This window comes from Nymphalis io, chromosome 3 (assembly GCF_905147045.1).
Source record: "Nymphalis io chromosome 3, ilAglIoxx1.1, whole genome shotgun sequence".
NCBI lineage: Eukaryota > Metazoa > Arthropoda > Insecta > Lepidoptera > Nymphalidae > Nymphalis > Nymphalis io.
This window is the reverse complement of record NC_065890.1, coordinates 5,468,599-5,485,293: the sequence shown is the minus strand read 5'-3', so window position 1 is coordinate 5,485,293 and position 16,695 is coordinate 5,468,599. Positions and strand designations below refer to the sequence as shown.

The 16,695-nt window shown below is 32.6% G+C and overlaps 1 protein-coding gene across 7 annotated transcripts in view; it reads right to left on the bottom strand.

The window, feature by feature from the left end:
- LOC126781069 (protein ultraspiracle homolog) overlaps positions 1–16,695 on the bottom strand; it is a 38,201-nt gene that overhangs the window by 2,885 nt on the left and 18,621 nt on the right. For 6 of the 7 annotated variants that reach the window (XM_050505852.1, XM_050505853.1, XM_050505847.1 and 3 more), the window contains 8 exons: positions 14,711–14,915; positions 10,588–10,822; positions 4,253–4,391; positions 2,194–2,336; positions 1,500–1,575; positions 942–1,091; positions 556–605; positions 259–476 (listed from right to left, as the gene is read on the bottom strand). In XM_050505852.1, the coding sequence (XP_050361809.1) occupies positions 259–476; positions 556–605; positions 942–1,091; positions 1,500–1,575; positions 2,194–2,336; positions 4,253–4,391; positions 10,588–10,822; positions 14,711–14,915 (1,216 nt within the window). The remainder of the gene's footprint in view (positions 1–258; positions 477–555; positions 606–941; positions 1,092–1,499; positions 1,576–2,193; positions 2,337–4,252; positions 4,392–10,587; positions 10,823–14,710; positions 14,916–16,695) is intronic. The other variant, XM_050505851.1, reaches the window with a different exon arrangement.

Below are 16,695 nucleotides of genomic sequence, written 5' to 3'. Positions count from 1 at the left end.
TTTTTAATTATGAGAATATTAAGGGAAATTATAAAGGTTAAACATTATTTTAAGCAAAGATTTTTTTTAAAAAAAACGATGTCTAATGTTTACAAGATTTCAGCTTAAAAAATTGAGTCCATTTTTAGGAGGGTTTAAATAATGCGTTGGCGACACTGGACGGAACTGAGCTAATCGCAGGTAGAGACGACACCTGAAACACTCGATTCGCTCTCGGTCTGCGGCCCCGTGAAACAGTTTACAAGATCATACTCTTACATGATAGAGTTGGTGTCAATGGGCGGCGCGTGGTTGCGGAGCGCTTCTCGTATGAAGTTGCCGATGGTATTCTCTGCGATGAGGTGGAAATAGAACAGGTGCTCGAAACTCTTGAGGGAGATGGATCGCAGGGCGGGCAGACGCAGCAGCAGCGACGCGAAGCGGCCCTCCTCCGAGCTGTGCGCTCGTCTGCAGTACTCGTCCAAGCAGGAGAACATCTGCTCAGTTTTATTTAAATTATTTTATTACATCACATACTACTTACTAACTTGTCAATCACATCTCACTCGTACATACCTTTTCTCTGAGGACTTCGACGTCTTGTCGATTCTTTAGTCCCTTTATATCTAGAAAATGAAATCGTTCATCGTTAAATCTATTAATATTAACTATTAATAAGATGAAAAGTAATAACGTTTCTATAAAAATAAAAAAGTGAACAACTTTGCATCATTTTTACTTTAATAAAATAAACTTAATAAATGCAAGTATGTGTTCTGTAGTATTCATAGATTACAGTTTAAATTATCCTATAATACATTATTCCGTTTAGTGAACACAACAAAAAAGTATTGCCAGACTTGGTGCGTCTGCCCGACGATAACTTTCTCAGATAATGCTTTTATTTCGTGGTGGTCGGGGTCTCGCCACCAAAGGGACTTGGCTCGAAGCTGGCCACGTACCGGGGTTGAGCAGCACGATGGCCTTGAGCGCGACGTACTCGGCCTGGTCCATGCGCAGCGCGCGCATCTTCATCGACAGCTCGGACAGCACGCGGTCGAAGATCTGCCCCACGCCCGCCTGCAGCGCGGAGTTGCGGTGCAGCGTCATGCCTGCGAGTCGTATCGACGTTGAACGGATGTCAATGTCAAATTAATCGCAATACTTTTATTCTTGTAACTGCGACTAAAGAACTGTCATTCACGGTTACGTGTAACTTATTTATTAGTACGAGTACATTCGCGTACATATTGTAAAATAAACGCATGAACTGCTTGCGAGTTGTCTTATTACCAAGAACATTGTAACACCAGTTATTTAATTATTTCATATTGAAATCTTGATGATGATAAGTTTAAAGTTTTTTTGGCTCAAATGTATTTAGCACTTTGGTTCCGTCGTCTTATTTACAAAGTAGTTTCCACCGGCGTCTTTACCCACGTGTGGTGAGGGAGGTCTTGTGTTTTGTAAACTAATTCACTTTGGCATTTATAATATTAGTTCAGTATAAATGAGGTTACCCGGCATAAGGCACATGAGCTGTGGCGGCACGGCGCTCCGGGTGCCGTCTACGTTCTCCCGATCGTCCTCCAAGTACTGCGAAACATTACATTACATAATATAATACATTTTTATATTTGATAATGAAATTGCATTTACTGATTGTAGAAATTTATTATTTTTTATATATAACTACATACTTTATTACGGAAACGAATATCTTGTCCCGGGAAGGATATATTTATTTTGCGGAGTCTTTACTTTACTTTCTATTACGGTGATTCAATTTGTTTAATAATGAAAACCATTATTACAATAGCTCTTGTATTTATTTCTATTTGTTTCCGTCACTTTAATGTATTTGAGAACAATTATCGGTCGATCGTTTGGGATACCCTTAATGAATATTATAATTTATATATGTAGATATAAAGCTATACATTAGTATAACATTTTGCATCAAAATGGGACGCGAAAAACTGGTTTTCTTGGAGCAAGTTATACAGCAAAAAAAGTAAGCCTAAAGTAAAATAAAAAAGCTATTTAAATTTTCTTGATCTAACTTTCACAGGTCAAAAAATACGAAGGAAAAACTAAAATAGGCTATTATGGTCGCTATCGTATGTTTTTTATTTAAAATTGGAACCTATTATTCCAAATTGGTTAACATATATTAGACTTAATATCCCAGAATACGGCTATATTATTATCAACCTCCATTGAGCGCCAGGCTATAGCGAACAACAGCAACTCGTTCCAGGAGCCCTTGATGAGCAGCACCTGGTCGTCCAGCTCCAAGTGGCTGAAATGCGGGATGTCGCGCGCCCACACAACAAGCGCAGCGATCTGTTTGTTACCTGAAATTTTTAATTAAAAGTTATTAACAATACTTAATCGAATATTTAAATAACCTTCAATATTAATTGATTTCAAGCAATATTTGAAACCGACGTTATAACTGGTATGATATTTTTAATACATAAAAATGAATATTTGAATGTTCATAAGATTGCGATGAAACTTGATGAGTTGTAAATAAACAAGATGTTTTTCTTTGTATGTTTGCCCTTAAATAAGCCGGGTAGCTAGTAAGTTAAAAAAGACATAATTTATACATGATTATAATGTTTCTAGAATGTCTAGTATATCAATAGATAATGTCTGTATATTCAAATCTAATCAACATATTAACGTTTTTATAGACAAAAAATATATCCCGATATATTATTAATTAAACTAAAATGTTTCTATAATATTTTATCAATTTTGCTTCATTCCTAGATAAAGTGTTACCAACAAAGTATTTAAAACTTTTTATACTTAATAAATTATACAGTTTAAACGTAATATAAATTTCTGATAAGTAATTAAAATGTAAAATGTATTTTTATCTTTTAAATGAATACGTGATTTAATATTATTATATTCTAGAAGTGTTTATATTTGAAGTTTAGCTCCGGATTTGTAGTTAATGACTTTAGTTGAATAGCAATGATGGCCTTCAGCGCCGGCCCTGGGGTAGAGCGAGAGGAGCGATCGCACTAGGCGACCGGTAGCAAGGGTAGAAAATGTCAAAAACAATTTCAAGGGGTATATATATAACCTTGATTTTGTTTGATTTTTATTATTGTGGTACTTATTATTTACATTAACTTAAACTCGCTGGTGACCTTCATCATAGAATGTATAGAGAGCTAGCCAATAGAACTGTCTCGTTGGTCCTGGGTCCATATATCAGGTATGGCTCTAAGGTAAGCAATCAGGACAGATATTACTAGGTACTGGACACGCGTTGGAACTCGCGGACAAAGCCACACGTGTTTAATATTACGGCTGATTGCAATTGAATGTATGTCAATTGTAGTAAATTTATGCATTGATAAAATGACTTTAGTATGACATCCATAAAACAACTGAAATGCTAATGTATGAAGACTTTGCCATTACATTGGAGCACCGTTGCCGAGTGAATTCCCAAGATTATCCTTAAGTCTTTGTCCAGTCCAGACATTAACAAGCCATTCTGTATTTACTAAAAACATCAATGTTTTTATATATCTATTTTATGTATATAAACATAGCTATATAGATATTACGGAGTTGTTAAGCGCGTGCAAAATAATTTGACGTTTAAAACCTGTTAATAATTATGCATATTATTTTACTTATGTAAATGACTATAAAATGTTCATATTGGTATTTTGTTATTGAATTTGAATCAAGACTTTCTTGTTTTATTTTTATCGAAAGAAACGAATTAAAAAAAAGTCGAATTTCAACATTGTGGAATGTTTTGAACAATCAGACATATTTTGTCCGCATTGGATAACATAAATTAGGCCTTATTTGATGTGACTTAGGGATATTTACGCATGTACTTTTAATAATATATTTTTATGAACATTAGAACTTTTTTTATAAAGAAATCGCTTGACTATATAAAACATAAATATATATTATATTTAAGTAATAGGAAATGCAACAGAATTTATACATAACATACTTATTTAGTGATTTATTTCTATCTCTATAGAGCGGGTAGGGAGTGAGGGAGTAAGAAGTTCACAAAGGCATAAACAAGTTTAAAATACATATTTTCATTATTTTTCTGGATGGTGTATAACGGCACGATTGTCGTGAAAAGACGCTGACTATTTAAAATTTATTATATGTAAATTAATATATATATTTTAAAAACACTTATAGTGTAAGTTCCAGGGGATGAAACGTTCATGATTTCAGAGTAACAGTTATACTATAAATTAATTCCTACCTATTTGACAAAGACTGGATACCGGCGCACGGTAGCGCGGCGGAACGTTGCTGTCGGGTCCAACACGAAGGAACTGGAATTCCTCAGACGGGTCAGCCACCAGGGACTCCATCTCCAACAGTCGTTCGATCGATAGCTCCTGAAAAGTGTAATCAATAAGGAGCACTTTTATTCGTCATTTTGCAAGTTTATATTAAATATAAAGCTACCAAAGATTCGAGATGTGGATGGAGAACAAAAGTCAAAAAACTCAGTAGTTACTCTTTACAACCAATTAAATAACAAAATTTTAATACAAAGTTACGCAAAAGTTCGTTAGAATTACGTACGAAATTCTATAGTATATGATTTCAAGTAAATAAACATCCATAGACTATTGACTAATTTATATATAAATCCATCACTTCTAAAAGTATATCTATACGTATAAAATTTAACATTTTTGAGAGTTTATTTATAGCTTTCAAAAAAGTTAACAAAAAACATCAAATTGTAACTAATATAAATACTTAAACAAATGATACTGTACTTAATATGCAATCATTAAACGCATTACAATAACAGAACGTGAATAAAAAAAATCCTTTTAAATTGAACAAAAACGATAAAAAAGACTAATTTAACAAACGACGAAAGTATAATTAAGATTGGTGACAGTTAAAAATGTTATTCATTTATGGCGTAGCATATAATATTTTTTAATTTACGTAATGTAAATAATAATTGACTTTTTTTTGGGTTAATTGTCGGGTTAATAGTCGAGATGGCCCAGTGGTAAGAACGCGTGAATCTTAACAGATGATCGTGAGTTCAAACCCGGGCAAGCACCACTGAATTTTCATATGCTTAATTTGTGATTATAATTCATTTCGTACTATACGGTGTAGGAAAACGTCGTGAGAAAACCTGCATATGTCTAATTTCACTGAAATTCTACCACATGTGTATTCCACCAACCCGCATTGGAGCAGCGTGGTGGAATAAGCTCTATACCTTCTTCTCAAAAAGGAAGAGGAAGCCTAAGCCCAGCAGTGGGACATTCACAGGCTTTTACTACTAATGCCGGGTTTCTATTTTATAATTCTTCAATTGAATGGAGAATAGTGACCAAGATTATCAAAAATATCGCTAAATTACATTTTCATGGTAATTTTGCAGGATTATTTTAACATATCTTAGTAACTAAATTCTGATAATATAACTCGAATTTAAAAAAAGAAATGAACATTTTAATCGATCAGTATAGTAATGGTAGGTTGAAGTCATATCGCTACTATACGTCAAATGACACATAATCTGCATATGGATATAATTATGGGAATTCCACACATTGCAGCAGTAACAATAATAGTTTTTTATTTCGAAGTTTTTACAATTACGCCATACCTATGCCTTCACATCATTATTAGATAACGGAGCTTTCGAGTATTTAATAAGTAAAACATATAAACTGCCTTTATATAAAAAGTATTTCTTATACTGTATTTCTATATTACATTTTTTTTAGTTTGACAACTACAACAGTAAGATTTTTAACATTGAGGTATCCTATTTCTCCCACACCACCTATGTAAATGAAGTACTTAGGTATCATTTTGGACGAATTTAGTTCTTCCAAAGAATAACGGGTTTTCTTTAATATCATCAAAATTCTTAAATTCATCAATTAAAAATGGACGTGAGTTTGTCAGAATTAATGAAATATCATTATAAAATATGTTAAAAAGTTGGGGACCGAGCTAAGACCCTTGCGGAACGCTTGAAAAGACACTGTCACTGAAGGAATCAGACAAAAATCTCTAGATTTCTAAATTGACCTACTGCCACTTAAGTATGATTCACACAATGATGAAATAAAAGAAGAGATCCCATAATTACATTACTAATATTATGCAGACTGCTGGTACTTTAGCATCAGCTGATTGCATTGACAATTAGTAGTATTTATCAGGATTTGAAGAAGCCTAAGTGATGTTGATAAGCTGAGCTATAGCTCAGCTTATCAACACGGCTTATAGTTTCAACATTATAATCGATATTTTAATTATACAAATTATATATTTTATATAATTATGCAAGATCAGGATTTAGTTTTTATAAAGGTTCCAAATTTAAAACTACGTTATTAAGGCAGTTTTGAGGCACAATGAAAAGGCACCGTAATTTTGCAAATCCTAATTCATTAAGTCGATCAAAACCGATCTAAAGTATTATATAATTATAGTTGCTCCGTGCACGTAAACTCTACCGATATTTAAACACATGAAAAACCATAAAAACCAGGTCCTAAATTTTGAATAATTTATCATTCTTTAATCGCACCGCGGTACAGACACACAAGTCGGTAATTAAATGTTTCCTGAAAACAAGTATAGTAGGCGGTTAATTACTTGGCAACGATAGAATTTTTAAGTGCGGAAACGACACAACAACTTATGTATATGTTGATACGACGACTATTCATCTAAAAATAAGTAAATGAAGGCTATTTTTATCTAATAGTAATTTATTGTAACGGCTGAAAATCAAACGCAAAGAATGAACATATAATATCGTGAGAACCGTTAAATTTATTTTCGATATGAGTTTTTATTATACCTATGTAGTATTTTCGATAGAAATTATGGCGACATAACGAAAATATATTAATTATACTAGTACAAAGTAATCTATCCTTTATACTTTGAAGGACGTAGACCTTGGCCGAGGCCACAGAATAAATTATACCTACAACCTTGTGACTAACGAACTAGCAATGTCATACCTAAGTATCAAAGTGTTTATGTATCCCACACCTACTTAAGAAATTATCATTTGTTTTGTTTAAAGTCAAGTAAAATTGTGAAAAGAACAAATCAAACATAGCTTTATTGTAATATCTATTGCTAGTATAAGTTGCGGTAACTAATTGATCCCACGGGTGGGCAGAGATTTCCTTTCTTGTTTAGAGAAAAAATTTAGCGTTTCGGTTGAGCGTGACGCAGATCATATTCTTTCGACGCGTGTAGGTTTCCTCACGATAATTTATCGTCCTGTATAAAAACACGCGGTCTTCGGTTAATATCAACATGTTCTATCCACTCAGATCGTCATTAAATTAAATCATAAAAAATCGTTTGTTTTTTTTTTGTCTCATTTCAAAATTAATTCAATTAACTTAATGCGCAAACTACCCGATATTATTTAAGTTTTTTATTTTTATTTTTATAGAATAGGAAGGTGGACGAGCATATGGGCCACCTGATGGTAAGTGGTCACCAAACGCCCTTAGACATTGGCACTGTAAGAAATATCAACCATCGCTTATAGCCAATGCGTCACCAACCTTGGGAACTAAGATTTTATGTCCCTTGTGCCTGTAATTACACTGGCTCACTCACCCTTCAAACCGGAACACAACAATATCAAGTATTGCTGTTTTGCGGTAGAATATCTGATGAGTGGGTGTTACCTACCCAGACGAGCTTGCACAAAGCCCTACCACTAGTATATTCCACCAGTATTAAGTTTTCTGTATTGATTCGCTTACCTAGTATTGGCAATAATCTCAATGGGCTTATCACATTACTAATTAAGCCTAACCTTCCCATAAGATCGAATATAAAAAAATCGATGAATACCAATATTACTTTGACATTTTGACGTTTACATACAAACAAACTTTGCCTTTCATAATAAGAAAAGAAATATTTCAATATGAAAAGATAGAAGAATAATTCGATAATGAATGGAACGATGATGAACATCTATTTTTAGATACCATCACGCCTTTTATAGATGCTGCTAATATTATTCCGGTAATTAATTTATTTTACTATATAATTAACGCACATTGGAAATAAACATTATGTAACAGTTATTTAGGTTTTCCCTGACGTTCTAGATCGTTCGCGGGTAATGTCATCGATTGCTATACAGTGACTTATGACTACTACACATATAAAATATTTTTGTAATGGTTACATTTATTATAGACGTTTAATAACCCACACTCACACAAATATAAATCACAATAAACCGCTACAGACATATACACACAGTACATATATATCGACACGGTTTATAATTGTGTCCGTTATTGATCCATTCAACTTCAACGACCGTGTGTTCATTTTAAATAAACAAACTTGTAACTGTGTAACCAAAATTAGTTTAGCACTTAAATACGTCATAGTGTATATTGTAAAGTCGAATTAAAGAGTTTATTTGAAAATATAAAAACAAGCAAAACACAATATGAAAATACAATATTGCATTCAGTGAAAAATGGTACAATGATATTGATATTTGAATCGATTTTATAGATAACATTATTATACTAGTTCACCCGCGCGGTTTCACGTCTGTTACGTATTGGCATAGGTCTCAGCATGTTATATAATCTACTTACTACCCGGCCCGCCCGCGTAAAATAAGGGTTTAAATAAAACTATTATATCGTAATACATAATATAACTATTGACATACGTGGTACACGCCTTCAAATCTAACAGTCGCTTTGGTTTTTTTCGACATCTTCAACAATAATCTTCATATTCCATACAATTTAAACAAAACCTTAAAATAATTCTACACCGAACCCCTCCTAATGAATTACTATGTCGATCGATGTAAACCGTATGATAAACGGTTTAGTAGTTTTAGAGTTTCTCGCGTTCAGACAGATTGACGAGGCGGAGGGACTTAGTTTTATAATATGTATTTAGTATATTCAGACAAATATTTAAATTACAAACATTGAAGTTATGACAAAAAATATTATATTAACACAAGATATACAAGATTTATCTTTTAAGACGAGTTTGACTGAAATATTTTAAACAAGTGAGACATACTATGAGAAAACAATATGATAATGGATCATGGTTTCTATAATAGTATTAAGTTTAAAAAAAAGTTTACCTTGAAAAACCACACTTCCATTATACATTCGTTAGACGGATAGATTAACACGTGATAATACAAAATTACGCACTAAATTTTAGTTAAAAAAAAAAAACTGATAAATTCAGCAACAACACGATTTTGCAACCGTTCCGGAAACGGCAGCTGGTCTAACAAATGTCGAATTTAGTTATTTCGTAGATTTCCTCGAAGGGAGTTTGTAATATAATATAAAATATTCATAACATCGAAATACGTTTTTACGGTCATTTAGGTGAAAGAATAATTCTGATACTAAAACTCATATCTTTATTATAGTTACACTTAAAATACTATTAATATTTAAAGCCTAATGTTACATAAATTCATTTATTTTAATATACGGAAATAATATTATCGAAAACTATATAAAAGCATACTAGTATTCGCCCGCGGCTTAGCCTTAGTGTAACGGGGAGAGGGAAGAGTATTAGGTAAAAATTACGTCCGTCCTTGGGGTTCAAGCTTGCTTCATACCAATTTTATCAAAATCGGTTCAGTGGTTTAGCCTTGAAAGCGTAACAGGCAAACAAGAGTTACTTTCGTATTTATATTATTAGTATAGTCTATTATAAATTAAGTAGCCGCGAGGATTAATCTTTAAAAATAACGCTAGTACCTGGAATTTTTGGACAGTTTGAAATTTTCACGGAGTTAATATATAAAAATAGGCATAAAGTTAAGACTTAAAATAAATATATCTCAACGTCATCGTCAATTAAGGTTCTTGTTACGAGGGAATTACTTTGATAGCCAAGCAATAAACAAGGAAATCTGAGCGCGTCACTGCCCACGTTATTTTTAGTGCAGTCATTGTAGTTAATTACCTGAGACATTTTTATTGACTATTTAGCATTTATTTGCCTGCAAGTATGACCTCTACCTGTTATATACGTATAGTAATGAAGTAAAAAAGCCATCTCCTCTCAAAGAGGTTTGGGACCCATTTCACCACGCGAATCCAGTATGAGTTAGAGGATTCACATATGGCTGAATGCCATCCTTCCCCCTAATTCAGTTTCTCTAGCAATGATGTAGATGTTTCCTTCACTACCGAGCATGAGATGGATCATGGGAGACAAATTAAGCTCATAAAAAATCAATAGTGTTCGACAGGATTTGAACCTGCGATCTTCTGTAAAAATCCTAATAAAAATACATTTCATTAATTGTAATAGCTTAGCAAAAATGATTCAATAACCAATGATTGATTAAATAATATAACTTTAAGAAGATAAAGATTAGACGTTTTCGACAAACATACAAAAGTCAAGTCAAAGCATGACGCGATCATATTTTTATCTAAATTACAAAATCATATTTTAACCTTATAAAATTATAGTGGAACGTTTGTTTTTGTAAGACTTAATTTCTATTATAAAAGGAAATAGTAAAAAAAAACCAATAAATACTTGAATTACTTGTACTGAGCTACTAGGATGTGCATCCTCAGCTCCTCTGGCCGCTCGCTGCCTCTCCTCTTGCACGGCCTCTCTCTTCATACCACACGCGAGGCATTTCTGATAACGACAGTACTGGCAACGATTCCTCTGACGCTTGTCGATGATACAATTCCTCTCCTCGCGACAGGCATATGTGAGATCCTTCCGCACGGTACGTTTGAAGAAACCTTTGCATCCTTCGCAACTGTAAACGAAACATAGGCTAATTCAGATGTTAAACTTTAGAATTCATATCATATTTTAATTCCTTTTATATTGATCATCGTTTTTGGAACCTGGTATCTAATTCCACTAACAAATCGTCACTTTATCGTAATCGAATCGGAACGCAATCGTTGCTGCTTATCCGTTTTCCTATAATTTTGAATCTGCACTAATGACATAAACTTAACAATTAAGTTTGTTTATGTCATTAATAGAAATTTTCACCCTGTTATTATGGGTCGGACGCGCCCAAATCCATTGTGATTGAGTAGAGATTATACACACAATTTCGGTGTTGTTAACAATACAATCTGTGGCCTATTTCAATAATAATAATAATAAATATTTTATATTTAATTCGTTTTAGAACGTTGATTAAATAATATATTTTTTTACACAAAATAACGTATAAATGGTGACTTTCAAACAGTAAGAAGCCATATAAATTATTATTAATTTCAATAGTTTTATAAATTAATATCTATGTAAATCTTATTCAATCCGTACCTAATATCAAATCTCTTGAAATCTAACAAGAGCAAGCAAGCAAAGTATTCGTTTACTTATAAAATTAAACGATATGAAGCCTATTAATTTTTATTATAACGATTTGTTTCAAATTTATCGCCTCTTTAGGATCGGTTGTCTGTCTACCAACATTATATTTAATCGGGATATTAAAAAAAAAGAAAATTGCCGCTCGTGAAAATTTTCACACATTCGGACATCAATAACGATTTCAATAGCGATTCCCACAGACATTTTTCACGATTGGTTAGTAACATATATAACGATAACTAATGTATATTATATTTAGGTATAATTTTTTTTTTATTCCAATGTATTTAACATTGCAACACAGATGTAGCGGAACCATGAAAAATCAACAGAAATTTGAGAAACATGCACAAAAGTTAATCATTAATATACCTAAACAATTTAGTTCTTACAATCTAGTCCCAAATATTTATATATATAAGACTTTTTAATGCATAAATGTACTAAATAAATAGACAAAACTTATACTATACTAAATTATATGTAGCGCGTTTCGGAGAAGGTTTATTAGCGGGACAAGCATGATTGCTCTTGTACTGAATAATATTTAAGATTTATCACATTTTAAATTATATTAAAACATAAAATTATGGGTTCATTCTAATCAAATACTATATAAATTGCGTCAATACAAACAAATGTTTCACAAATAGCGCTGAATATTTTAGAGAGATAAATCAACTTACAACCGTCTAATGATCTAATGATGTCGAACAAAAAACAATTTTATGTCCTCATTTCGAGAAACAGGTGAATGAAACCATTAATTATCACATCAAATTATACATAAAGAAATATCGCGAATGTAAAGTACCAGCCTGTGACTAGTATAGACGACACTAATGAGGAAAAAAATTTTTAACTATCTTTTAAAATAAAACGATTTTTAATCACGTGAATTTGCATTTTTAATCATTAGAATATGATGTTAGAAAAAATACGTTATTTCGACTCAATAACGTAATTGTAAAAACAATCTATATAATACATATGTACACATATTTCTGTTTTTTTTTGACTACTGGCGAAAAGATAGGCCATCTGATGTTAATACGTTCAAACTTCTTTCTTGCGATAGTGAAACAAAATTAATCGACGAGTTAAGCAATATGGGATTGATATTTGTCCTCCATCCTGAGTAATCACGAGCGAGCGAGTCGCAACAAGCAAGAAAGTGCGCACTTAGGCAATTCCCTCTACTCGAATCATTAATAACGTCATTATTCTGAGAGGATGACACGAATCACCTTAAAGGCATGCGTCCACTGTCAACGTTAATCCGTATCCGGCTTTATTTCGCGACCATTATACATAAGCTATAACGATAATACTCATATGCGCTAAATAAAGATAATAGGCGACGTGATATAAAGAAAATATACGAAGTCACGAGTGAAAGTCAAAGCAATCAAATACCTTTATCAAAAGTGATAAACATATCAAAGGCTATCGCCATATGCTGCGAATATTATTTTCAAACTTTATTTTGTTAATTTAACGTATTGTGTGTTACCTTTACATGCATATAAGTATATATAATTGATAAAAAACTTTTTGAATATTGTTGGCCAAAGTTTATGTAAAATAATAAAATAAAACCAAATTGATAATTGTGTAAAAAAAATATTTTTTTTTTCATAGATATATCAATAATATATTAAGAAACCATTGTTTTCGTTCTTGGGCATTTTTATCTGACGACATGTGTAATTATTGCGTTGCGTGTAAATTTCGAAAGTACGTCGCGGCCATATTTAGAGAAAAATACCACTTTCACATGAATCAGCTGGTCTGTGCCCTAAAACCAATGTCGTTTTTGCAATAATTCCGATTTTTTGCTTAACACGTTAAGAAGGAATTATGTTATTTAATATAACAAAGTCCAATAATACACTCAAAAAAAACTTTTAAAAGTGAAAACCCCTTTGATCAAGAATCCAAAACGAAGAGACAGAGGCATTCGGAAACCAGTTTCGGTCCAGATATTTAAGGAACACTTAAAAAATGTTACATATAAGGCCGGCTCTACCCATGTCCAGGTCTCGGCGCTGCGAGCGGGACGCACGAAACACTAAATTACGTTTGCAGATCGATAGAGTATAACATCGTTTCTTTATAATGAATGCAACTTACGAAGCAATTCTTATAACTTATGTATCTATATGTATATGTCTTTTTACCCCTGTGTCAGTTTCCTGTACAGTTAGTTTTTTTTTCATAAATGTATAATTAAATATCAATTTCGCCGTTGAATATTTACGTAACACGTGACCGAGTACGTGAACAACAAAAGAATATTAAGGCAAAATTATGGAAATACGGGTATTGCAAAATCAATTTATGTCGGCTACCCATAATCCATTTACCTGCCTCCGACTGAATGATTTTCAACTTAAAGTATTCTCAAGGTGAAAATAAAATGTCTCTCGCATGACATTACAGACGGCCGACGATCGATAGAATTGTAAATTGTTTCAATAATACATAAGTTGAGATTGTACAAAGGTGGAATAATGCAGAACACAAGCCGCCTCCCACGCGTTCGCAGCTGTACTAAATTGTTTGAAGAATTGTAACACGCGAGAATTATTCAATTTTGTACGATAAAATTATTCATCCACAAGACACCGACAGCGCTGTACCTAGTAGCAACCTGTCTACAGCAATATATATATACCTTCATTATATTTTCGTACATAACTGCTGTCTAGAAGTCTAGACAGGACTGTGTATATTTATACTTATAAAAGTAATACTATTACAGCCACGGTGCATGTAGAGCTTTAATAAAATTGAGTTTCCGAGACGCGCCGTTGCCGCCTCTTATCATTTATTATCCTCTAAAATATTTGACATCGATATATTTTCATCAAATAAATATTATATGAAATACCATTCAGCGACATGAATGCTACATTTTTTCAAAAGATTTTTTGCTTGTGTGATCTCAAATAGATTAAATTGGCAAAAGGACGAACTTTATTTTTTATCTTTGCTTCTGAGCAACCAGAAGTAAAAAATGAAGTAATTATAATAATTGCGTCTAATTAAGATTTCAACACATGTTATCAAATTTACTTGTTAATATTTAACAAATAAATAAAGTAGTGAAATTAGTCTGAAAGAATAACTGCCGAGTTTCCTGTCGTTTTCGACCAATCTTCATCCCAACTGACGGTAGCTTGGTAATTGTATTAATAAGTATTACATTTAACTGACATGATTGTCTTGTATATATCTATCTATTGTCTAGATATGGTACGTAGCTCTGCTAGTAATTATAGTGCTAAAGTAAACATTGTTTGTATACCTGTACACTCCATAATGTTTTCCCGATGCTCTGTCACCGCAAATCGAACAAAGGTGCTTGGAACCGCTAAGAGGATGGTTCGGGGGATAATTTCTCATTGCGGGCGGGGAGGTGGCATCGTCCCGCATCCCGTCCAGCATCGCCGTGTCTGGCTTCATCTCCGGCGGAGACATCGGAGACATAAACCCCGCCTCTATGTTCAGCCCTGTAAAATAAATTTAATTTAGAAGAATTTCAAATATCATTTTAATTCTTCAACTATTATTACAATAATTTTAAATAAATAATAAATTATATTTAGTTAGATTTAAATTATAAGTAATTCCATAAAGGTAGAGATTAATTCCATAAAGATCTACTGGTGGTAGAGCTTTGTGCAAGCTCGTCTGGGTAGGTACCACCCACTCATCAGATATTCTACCGCAAAACAGCAGTACTTGGTATTGTTGTGTTCCGGTTTGAAGGGTGAGTGAGCCAGTGTAATTACAGGCACAAGGGACATAACATCTTAGGTCCCAAGGTTGGTGGCGCATTGGTGATGTAAGCGATGGTTAACATTTCTTACAATGCCAATGCCTATGGGCGTTGGTGACCTCTTACCATCAGGTGGCCCATATGCTCGTCCGCCTTCCTATTCTATAAAAAAATATATGTATTATGTAATTAATTATCGGATAAAATATTCATATGATATTCCATATATACCAAATAGTTACTGCTTAATTTTGTTTTGATATTGAGTGATGTTATGATATTTAAATGTTTAATATATTCAGTTTGACAATCGTAATCATGCACAACATTAGTTATGTAATCTGGCAATACCAGCGGATCATAGATATTTATAAAAATTACGTAAATACCTAGAGATTTACGACTAAATATTCGTAGTTGGTTATGAAGAACGTCGTGATGCGTTCCTAACAATTGCACAATATTGTGGTATAATTCGAACTACAAAATGTATCGTGGCGAATAATGATATAGAAAATAAACAAAAAATTGTTGTCGGTGATTCAGAAAAACCCGATCGAACCGGTCCATTACAGTGGGACTTTGTGGCCAGTTAAAAATAAGTAAACAGACACCCTCTCGATAAAAATTCAATAAAGTATACTTTTCTTTGACAACTCTTATTATTATGAGATAACTATTTTATTTAATAACTTTTATGTTAATGTTCATAATATAAATTTATTTGACTTAATTTTATGTAACATATGTTATACTCGAGCTAAAATTAGATTTTAATTAAATTAATTAAAATGCAAACTTTTTAGAGACAATCATTTCTTTAATACGTGTATGAAAACAAATTAAAATTAATTAAAACGTAGGCAGTTTATAAATTAATAAAAAAAGTGTGGAAAAATGACAGTTTAATCGGTTGGGTGTAACTTAGTTTAAAATTCAATTGGAAAACTTGACACAAAGATTTTGATGACACAGGTTAGGTTAAATGAAAGCTTGAAAATTATAATAGATTATAGTATGTAGTTCCAATAGATGGGGCACATCTTAGTCAATGGGTAAAAATTCCAATAATTCGAGTAAACACGTCTAAAAAAACTTAAGTCTTAATTTGTATTTACAATTTGTCAAATGCGAAATTTTAGTAGGTATGTAGATAATATTTAATTACATTTGAATAGAGTAGTCATTCTAGCACTGAATCGTTTTCCTTAAATTTCATAATGAATTCAGTTAATCCTGTAAATGTCCTACTGCTAGGAAAGGACCGCTCCTCTTGAGGAGATATTTAGAGATTATTCCACGACACTGCTTCAATGTCGTTTAGTAATGGTCAAGTGGTAGAATTTCATTCCACACACACACCTTTTTTCTTGACTTGAAACTGATGTTTTCCTTCATCACCGAATATGAGATGAAATACATAATCACATGAAAACTCCGTGGTACTACCGATTTGAACGTGCAAACAACACGTTCTAGGGCTGGAGGCCTAAACTACAAAATACATAATT